The sequence below is a fragment of the Malania oleifera genome, chromosome 12, assembly GCF_029873635.1.
Source record: "Malania oleifera isolate guangnan ecotype guangnan chromosome 12, ASM2987363v1, whole genome shotgun sequence".
NCBI classification, from domain to species: Eukaryota; Viridiplantae; Streptophyta; class Magnoliopsida; order Santalales; family Ximeniaceae; genus Malania; species Malania oleifera.
Genome location: NC_080428.1, coordinates 35,026,279 through 35,035,705, shown reverse-complemented (window position 1 = coordinate 35,035,705; position 9,427 = coordinate 35,026,279). Strand labels below are relative to the sequence as shown.

General features: G+C 33.6%; 1 protein-coding gene and 1 non-coding gene across 2 annotated transcripts; both read left to right on the top strand.

The window, feature by feature from the left end:
* The first annotated feature begins 1,044 nt into the window (after positions 1 to 1,044).
* On the top strand, positions 1,045 to 1,149 carry LOC131145275 (small nucleolar RNA R71). The gene has a single exon (XR_009134060.1). It is a non-coding gene; the product is annotated as a small nucleolar RNA R71 (small nucleolar RNA).
* Positions 1,150 to 2,999: 1,850 nt separating this feature from the next.
* On the top strand, positions 3,000 to 3,578 carry LOC131143869 (agamous-like MADS-box protein AGL29). The gene has a single exon (XM_058092231.1). The coding sequence runs from the start codon at positions 3,000 to 3,002 to the stop codon at positions 3,576 to 3,578; it is 579 nt and encodes a 192-aa protein (XP_057948214.1).
* Positions 3,579 to 9,427: the final 5,849 nt, after the last annotated feature.

Below are 9,427 nucleotides of genomic sequence, written 5' to 3'. Positions count from 1 at the left end.
GGTTAAAGAGTTTGTATACGCAACTAGATGAAGATAGGGTGCATGAATCAGCGTTGGGAACTACCCTCTTTTCCTCCTCAGTCTCTCCCTAGCTCAATTGCTCCTTGACTCATTTATCTATCATACTGCCACTTTGGAGGGTGGTCACCACCTCAGGTTACCCAGGATATGATAAGGGACTAGTGCCCGGTTCACATTCCCCCCCATATTGTCCCTTAGGATTCACTATGGGCTGACTTGGAAACTTGACCTCGTCTCTCCAACTCAAGGTACCAGCTAGTAGCCCCAAGGTGGCTTCTAGCTTCAAGATGGATTGGGAGTGAGAGTGAAGGAGTTGTTGATCCACTTGGTGATCAGCCTCAACATTCTTAAGGGTTTTTAGCACCGTCTCTTGAGAGGTGTTATACTTAGGTGGGGGTGGAGACAGCTACTGAACATTGAAGATCTAGGGGCTGAATCAGTATGATTTTGAAAGTTTTGGTATGGACATGGAGGTAAAGCATTAGGGGCTTGTGGAGGTTTTTGAGATTGAAAACCTGGAGCTTGCAGCCTCCAAGAGAAGTTAGGATGTTGTTTTTACCCAGGGTTATAAGTGTTAAAATAGGGGTCGTTGGATGACGTATCATAGCAATTGTGGGTGGCCTTAACTCCTCTTACACAAGCTCAAGCTGGGAAGACGCGTGTGGGCAATTATAATATGTATAGGACGGATCAGAGTTAATTACATAAATCTCAGCACATGCCATTGTCTGCAGTCATAAGGACAATCATTGATCTAATTTTTTGGATATGACATGCAGAGTAAGGGCTAGGTATTGGCTTGTGGCCAACTCGTAAACTTCCTTAGGTTTATAAGTTGATGGATTAGGTAGTCTACAAGCGGCAGCCATGTGCTACTGAGAGTTTTTAGCTAAGTTTTCGAAGAGGACCCAGGCCTCAATCTCATGCTTTGTGACAAAAGTTCCTCCACACGATGCATCAACCATAGACCTATCGCTCTCGACTAACCCTTTGTAAAAAGTTTGAACTAATTGCCACTTGGGGACCTTATGATGTGGGCATTTACGAAGTAGGTTCCTGAAATGCTCCCAGGTCTCAAAGAAAGTTCCCCATGCGTTTGTGTAAAACTTGTGATTGCCCTTTGCAGTTGGTTAGTCTTCCTGATTAGGAGGTACTTTTTCAGGAATTCATGTTGTATGGTCACCTTGTTAGTCACCGAATTCGGCTCTAAGGACGTCAGTCAATATTTGGCCTTATCCTTCAGCAAGAATGGAAAGAGCCTAAGACAAAGGGCGTCATCTCTAAAATTAGGTATACGAATGGTGGAACAAATCTCCAAAAGCTCATCAAGATGTTGATAAGGATTTTTAGTGGAGTTCCCATGAAAGTTGGACAACATCAAGATGATTGAAGTCTTAATCTCGAATTGTGCAGCCTGAACATTCGGGAACCTGATGCAGGACGGCGATGTGTATGCATTAGGGCACAAAGTAGTCCCTAAGCGGCCAAAATGGCTGCTTTCCCACCACAGGTAGGTGGGGAGCTTGGGGTTTTGGGAGTTGATCAGCGGGAACTGATGGGTTTCATTCAGCCATAACTTTTGGCTCAAACCACTCAGCGATATCTAGATTGGAGGCAAGTTTCCTAGTGAACCTATGGGATCTTTAAATCTCAGGATCTATAGGAACTATCTCAGGGTCCTGAGAGTGCAAACCAAACATACAAATTAAAGCATCCAAAATCAAGACTTCAAAGATAACAAACAAAAATGACAATAAATAAATAAAGATGAAAATAAAAGGAGAGCAAATAAAAAACGCAGGGCAACAATACTCTAAAGTGGAAGTTGACTTATAACTGTAACCAAGTCCTCAGCAACGACGCTAAAATTTGGTAGGCTCGCTAAGGCTTGAGTCCTTAACTACCAAAGATAAAATTTATACTACCTAACAATTCTAAGTTCAGTAGAAAGTGGGGAAGTCGTGTGTCGATCCTCAGGGACTTGAAGCACAGTTAGTAAGCTACTTCCAAATTAGTTTACTATAGCCTTGTATAAAAGAGAAGTAAAAGGTGGTATTTTTCAATGAATGCAATCTAACCAACTACTAGAAAACGATTTAAATGATAGCAAGTTAATCTACATTAGCTCTACTCCTACAAAGCAATGTTTAGACGTGAGTATAGTTTAGGATGTTGTTTTACGTAATCTAAGTTTAGTGAGTTTATCGTACTAAACTAACCGTAATCCGGATAAATAATCCAAGGAGCAAGGGTGCACCAGCCGTCCAGAGCACGGTCGGGAATCGGAGTATACTCTATTACAAACGATCACGAGAACCTCTATGGGAGGTTGTAGCCTAATACGTGTACCTAGATGAGATAATAGAGGTTCTAATCTTGTCACTAAACATCATCACCATCCAAGCAATAAATGAAAGCATTAAAGGAAAATGATAAATGAAAGCAGTAAAGAGAAAACATGTAAAAAGATCATCCGAGAGAGAGAGAGAGAGATGACCAAAGAACATTTATTTTGACAACCAAATGAGTTTAGAGAGAGATGACCAAAGAACATTTATTTTGACAACCAAATGAGTTTACCATATTTGGAAATAATCTAAAACTTTCCAAAATTGTAAGAAAAATCAAATATGGATATAATGAACTAAACTTGCGTACATTAGCTTACCTCCTTTTCATCCTATTTCCTATTTAGAAAAGCAACCCATGTGGATTAAGAAACAATACCAGTTAACATCAATCTCTTCATTTCATTGCACATGATTTGTTGTTATTACAAGAATAAAACAAGAAAGCATTTAAAAATCTTCATTAAAGTTACTCCTTTTACCATCCAAATATGGTAGTTATATTTGTTAGCGAGTGAATTCAACTCTAGGATGCATTTCGCTACACCTCTTCTCCTTCTCTAAGAATTTTGAAAAGTTTTAGAAAGTCTTTCTTTGAGTTTCTAACTGTTGAGATTAGAGTGGGGAAGAATGGGTCGACGGAAAGTTGAAATGAAGAGGCTTATGGACAACAATATAAGGCAAGTTACCTTCTCAAAACGCCGATCAGGGCTCTTCAAGAAAGCAAATGAACTTGCAACTCTATGTGCAGCAAAAGTTTCCATAATTGTTTTCTCCCCAGGAGGTAAACCCTTCTCTTTTGGCCATCCAAACATTGATTCAATTGTGTCTAAGTTTCAAAACCATCAAAATTCAAGTCATCCACGATCTAGCCATGGTAAAATTCATGTTGACAAGCCTCACCAGCTGGTTGAAGATGAACAATTCTATCACCGAGGGAGCCAAGTGAATGAGCTTAATCTGCAACTCAATGAAATGGCTAAGCAATTGGAAGCTGAGAAGAAGCGAGGCAAGGTGTTGAATAAGATGAAGAAAGCAAAAAGCAAACAGAAGTGGGAAGTGCTTATTGATGAGCTTAACTTGTGTGAGCTCGAGAAATTGAAGGGTTCATTGGAGACACTTAGAATGAATTTGAAAATGGAAGCCAGTGAGATCGAGGCATCTTCTTCTTTGCTACTGCTGGCCAAAAACCCTAAAGGAAGAAACTGAAATGTTAATTCGTTACTTGATATTTTATCTTCTTTGTACCACCCAGCATGCATAACTTATCAATATATTCATGATTCGATGTTGGGCAATTCCATTGAGTGGAATTCTTTTACTTTAATTTTACCATTTAGTTATTTGTTTTGAGATTGCATTGCAGATCAAATATTTAATATATATATATATATATATATATATATATATATATATAAAGACCCTCTACGGAAATCTCAAAACGGAGATAAGATAACATGAACATTATTTCCAGTTCTAGAACCAAAATTTATAATTGTCCAAAAAGTATACAAAGATTAAATTCTTGTTCCATTTTTATGCTCTTTTCTAAAATTCTATACACAAGAAACGATATCAAATACTTTGGTTAAATCCAAGTAAAAGTTGATAAATATATTTCCAATTTAAGATGAATTTAATAAGTATATTATTTCCATATATGCTATGGTACTATTAGAAAAAGCGTAGTTTCAAATGAAGAAAATAAATGTGCCAAAAGAAAATAACCCAAGTGAAAGAGACCTATAATTCAAAATTAGTTTATTAAAATTATATAGAAGCACACTATTGCAAATGCAATATTTAGAGAAAAAAAAAAAAAAAACTTGGTTTGCCAAGGGCAAGCAAGCATTTCCACGGGCATCAATGACAAGGCAATCATTGGATGCATTATTTGATTTTTTTTACCTTTTATTTTATTTTCTAAGCTTTAAAATAATTATAATTTTTTTTCGGTATTTTCCACATATTTCATGAATTTTCTTAATTTTTGTCTTTTTTAAAATTTTATATCATAATTATAATTTTTTTTCGGTATTTTCTACATATTTCATGAATTTTCTTAATTTTTGTCTTTTTTTTAAATTTTATATTTCAAAATTTCTCTTTTGTGAGGGTTTTTTCTTTTAACTGTGTTTTACTTGTTTATTCCACTTTGGAATTCTTTACAATTTCCTTTTTTTTTTTTAAATTTTTTCTATATTCATATTTGACTTCATTATTTCCTTAGATTTTTATTTTTTTATTTCTATTATTGTTTTCTACTTGAAATTTTCATTTAAAAAAAAAATTATATTTTTCTATGCTTTAAAAAATATTGTTCTTGGGTATCACACCCTAGAGGGAGTGAATTGGGTGGTATTAAAATATTTTCTTGTAATATTAAATTAAAAAATTTCACATAACTCAAAATCAATCAACAAGAAGCAGAAATAGTCAAAATAAAATAAGTAAGAAAGAAAACACACAATTTTTGTAATCGTTCAGTCTCCCTTACCTACACTTGTCGTCTTAAGAAACTCACTTTGGTATTTCACTAATTAACCAGCAATACACATGCTTGTAATAGATACTTGATCCAATGAACAAGATAATATTAACACTTTAAAGAAATCAAATGAAATATTAAATCTCACAAACTTATTAACATGAATAAGCTATGAATGTGGACCACGAAGACTCATAGGTTGTCTGATACACTAAATTCTGAAAAAGACACTAGAGTGCCTTATGCAAAATTAAAGTTCCAATGAAGTGTCAATGGGGCTATTGTTGGGGGTTTAATTAGCAGCCTTAAGATATTTTTGATGATTTAGAAATGAACAATAAATTGAGCAATGAAACATATAATGATTTTGTTGATAAATAAATATTTAGGGAGCGTTTGGTTCACATAATTTAGTATTTCAATAAAATTAAATTATTGGAATCTACAATTTCAGTAATGAAATTATCATCTATGTATGATTTCCATATTTGGTTGGTTAGTTATAATATCAAATTCCTTCCATATAAACATTTTTGAAAAATGATACTAAATTTATTTTAATTCCAAAATTATCCAAGTATAATATATTTTTAATTTAACTTAAACAAGCTCTAGATAAAATAATTCTAATACTTAAACATGTATAAACAAATTAAAATTTCAAAATGAATATTACTATAGCAAAAGGGAACATAAAAATAGGTATTTCTGGGTTTATATTCAGAAATAATCATTTTTTAGTTCTTTTATGTCAAGACATGTCCTTCAAATTTTAGGATTCTTATCAAATTTGCCATTGCCTGTAATCATTATTAAGTTGGAAAAAAATTAAAAAAAAAAAAAAAAAAACCAGACAAAACCATACTAGATCGATGAAAACATAACACACCAAAAACTCCGTTGGAGTCGATCATCCTCTCGGCAATCAGATTTTCTGGCATGAAAATAAATAGGAACTCCTTGATCTCTTTCATCCTCTTCTCTTTTGTTCGATGGCATCGTCGCTAATTGTTGGTTGCGATAGAAAGACAATCGCCATTTTTACAACAAGCAAAGAACCACGAATTGTGATCTTCCTTCCCCATGCAATTGAAGAAATTCTTTAACAATTTCAAGTTGCACAAATAGAGTGCACTAGTCGATTTCGATTTGCACAAGCCTTGTTGTGCCCCAAACTCAAAGAGAAAAGGATCAAATTTTTTTTATCCCAAATGCTTCCTACTAAAGTAAATGGATAATTGTTCTAACAATCTAATGAAGTTGTAGTCTAGAAGAGAGCAACTCTTATGAGATCTAAAAATTTTGAAGAAACTTTAAGAGATATGATGACAAGCAGAAATCTCACTTGATGGTAATGAAATGAGATTTGCACAATGATGGTAGGGTTGGATCAGGATACTTGGGGGTATACTTTTGAAATTTTTTAGATATAATTAGTGTATTTTAGTCTTTTTGGTTTATTTGGGCATTCTCTCATTCCTTATAATATCACCTATAATGTGGTAATGAGATTCCCTCATTATATGAACAAATGATATAAATTGGTAATCTAAGATAGTTGGACTCTAATACTTTCATTGTGAATCAAACATGAATATGTTTTTCATTACTAAAAAATTATATCGTACTAGTACTTTAATTTCATGAACCAAATGCTCCTTTAGAGATATATTTGATGTCTTTTTGATGGACAACTAGCTAGAAACATGATGAGATGTGTCATGATCAACTGGTGAACAATGAAGAACTTAATGAGAAGTTCGATGGTGAGGTTGAGAGCAATTAGAAACAACTATTGAATGCTTGCAAGTTTTTTTTTTTTGCAATAAAATATTTGATAGTGTAGGTTTTTTTTTTTTTTAAGGGAGAATCTATCATAATAAAACACATTGAAATTTAATCATCTTGTGTTTTTTTATTTCAAATCTATCTGAGCTATCTCATTTATTTTTCTCTTTATTTTGTGGCTCATAACTCATATGTCATTATATATCTTACTTTCTATCCAAGGTCTCAGTAGGTATAAATAAATTCTATGTTAGGGTATTCTAAAAAATCAATCACTTTTTGAAGTTATGATAGATGGGGAAGTGGTAGATGGATTGTGAATAGACTCATTATACTAGTCATAGTCAGAGGTGTAGAGATAGGCATTGGAGCAAGATTAGAAGAGATAAGGAGAGGGAGAAAATAAAGGGATGGGGATAGGGAAGTAGAGGTAGTAAGAGATAGAACTAGAGAGATAAAGTGACATGGAGCCGCCAAAGTGATGATAGTTATTTGTCACATTGTGTGAATTGAGTTAAATGTGTTGAAGGTCCATTACAATTGAAACTAATCACATATTTATACTCTTCCTAAGTTAAATTAGAGTTACAATTTACCCTGAATTGTGCCCAAAATGTAGCTATGGTTGCAAGTCATAAATTCAAAGCATTTGAAGGCCCAACCATTAATTGTGATCATTTCCAAGCATTAATGGTCCAATTATTATAGTTGTCTATTATGTCAAATGATTGCTTGCCTTGTTGCCAATAACTAGGCTATTTTCACCTAACGACAAGGCAACCTTTATTGCCTCAATTGGCAATTAATTGTTCACCTCACCTAGTAAATGGAATACCTCTGAATGAATGGGTGGTCTAACTTAAAATTCCATGAATGGTTTGGAAATAAATAGTTCATCTCCCATGTGCTACTATCATATGTCTAAGCATTAGGTGACCTGTCATTGTCGTTCTTGTGGCAACATTGAGGTAAGTTATTTGCCTTGTTTTCCATATTCATAGTCAATTGTTATAGCTAGGCAACAATTGCCATATCCTAGGAGGAGCACAAAATGGCATAAAAAGTTAGCAACTTAGGTTAAGAAATATGAGAATATTTCAAATATTTTTATCGGATGTGCATTACTATCACATTTTATTTTTTAATGATCATGATAATGTTAACAAAGATATTTCTTGATGTAATAATAAACATGAAATGCTCTAGCAAAAGATGGAGTAGTAGAAGTAGTGGAGCATATGAAATACAGTACACTATAGTTGGCTGAATTTGCTTCATTAAAGTTAAGCTTCCTATAATTTTAACAATCTTCCTCCATCTTTCTAAACCTTAAGAAGATTAAACTATTTCTATCACAAATATGAGCAAACTTAAGGGGTTAAGGCATTTCATGAGAAAAATCAATACCAAATGCTTACAAATCAAAATAAGGAATTGATGATTGGACATATTACTTGCTGAGAAGTAAGGTGTACTCCTAAGAAGGGGGGTGAATTGGGTTTTAAAATTTTCTTTGTAGACTCTTTAGTTAAGTATAACCCTTTTTAATTTTTAATTCAGATATACAATCCCTTTTCAATTTACCAACCAATCAATCCAATGTAAAGATTATATTATTAATTTCAACTTACTCTTACAAGTAATAATTCAGATCAGGTTTTCTTTTCAAAATATATCAAAGATAAAATTTCATAAAATTGATCTCAGCTGTATTTCCAAAAACTTAGTATTTAGAATTCTTAAATCACATAATCAATCAATTTCTTGATTTCTATATTTATTAAAATCATAATTTTAGAGAGTTGCAATATTCAGTAGTTCAATATTCAAGTATAATCTAATTTTACAACCAACCAATCAATATAGTTCCTTTGGTCAATGTTCCCGCAATTTCCAAAAATCAATCAGTTCTTCATCAATCAATTAAACATACACATAATTAATAAACTTGCAATAAATTAAAGAGAGAAAGAGGAAAGAGCTTTTGACCAGAATTTTTACAAGGTTCGACCAGCAGTCAACATTCTTGCCCCAAGCAACGGCTTTGAAGATTTTCCTTTTCAACTTTCTTTCCAGGCAAAGTTACAACCTCTCTCCTTATCATGGGGAGATCCATCTCTAACAAGAATACCCCTTCTTACTAGCCAACGATCTAATATCCCTGAATCATCAAAAATTGAAACAAGAAATAAGAACAACTTTGATTCGTACAAAAGAAACTCTCAGTTAGAGTAGATTTTGTACAAGTGAAATACTAGATACTTCAACAATAATCAATATGAATGAATGAAGCTCAAATTAATATGCAGGAACCCGAACCAAGAAAATAAATAAAATAAAATAAAAAGAAAAATAAAAAGAAAAATAAAGGAAAGGAAACAGTTTGGTGCAACACCAAACCATCGACAGTTTTGAAGGACTCAGGAAAACCGTCAGCAGTTTTAGTCAGGAAGGTTTGGTTTAAGACCAAACCATCGATAGTTTTGGAAATTTCAAGAAAATCGTCAACAGTTTCAACTACCGAGAGGTGTTATGAAAGAAACAAGGAGAAAATGGTTTGGTTAAAGGTCAAACCATAAACAGTTTTAGGACTGTTGTCCCGAGTTGGAAACTTATAAATAGAACTTAGTTGTTTAAAATCATTTTATTCCATTTCTCTCCTCTGTCACCATCTCTCTTTGGTAGGGTTTTGTTCTCCTACACGTCTCTCTCTCTCTCTCTCTCTCTCTCTCTCTCTCCTACAGCCTCTCGAGTCTCCGGCCAGCCCTCCGGTCTTTTCCCT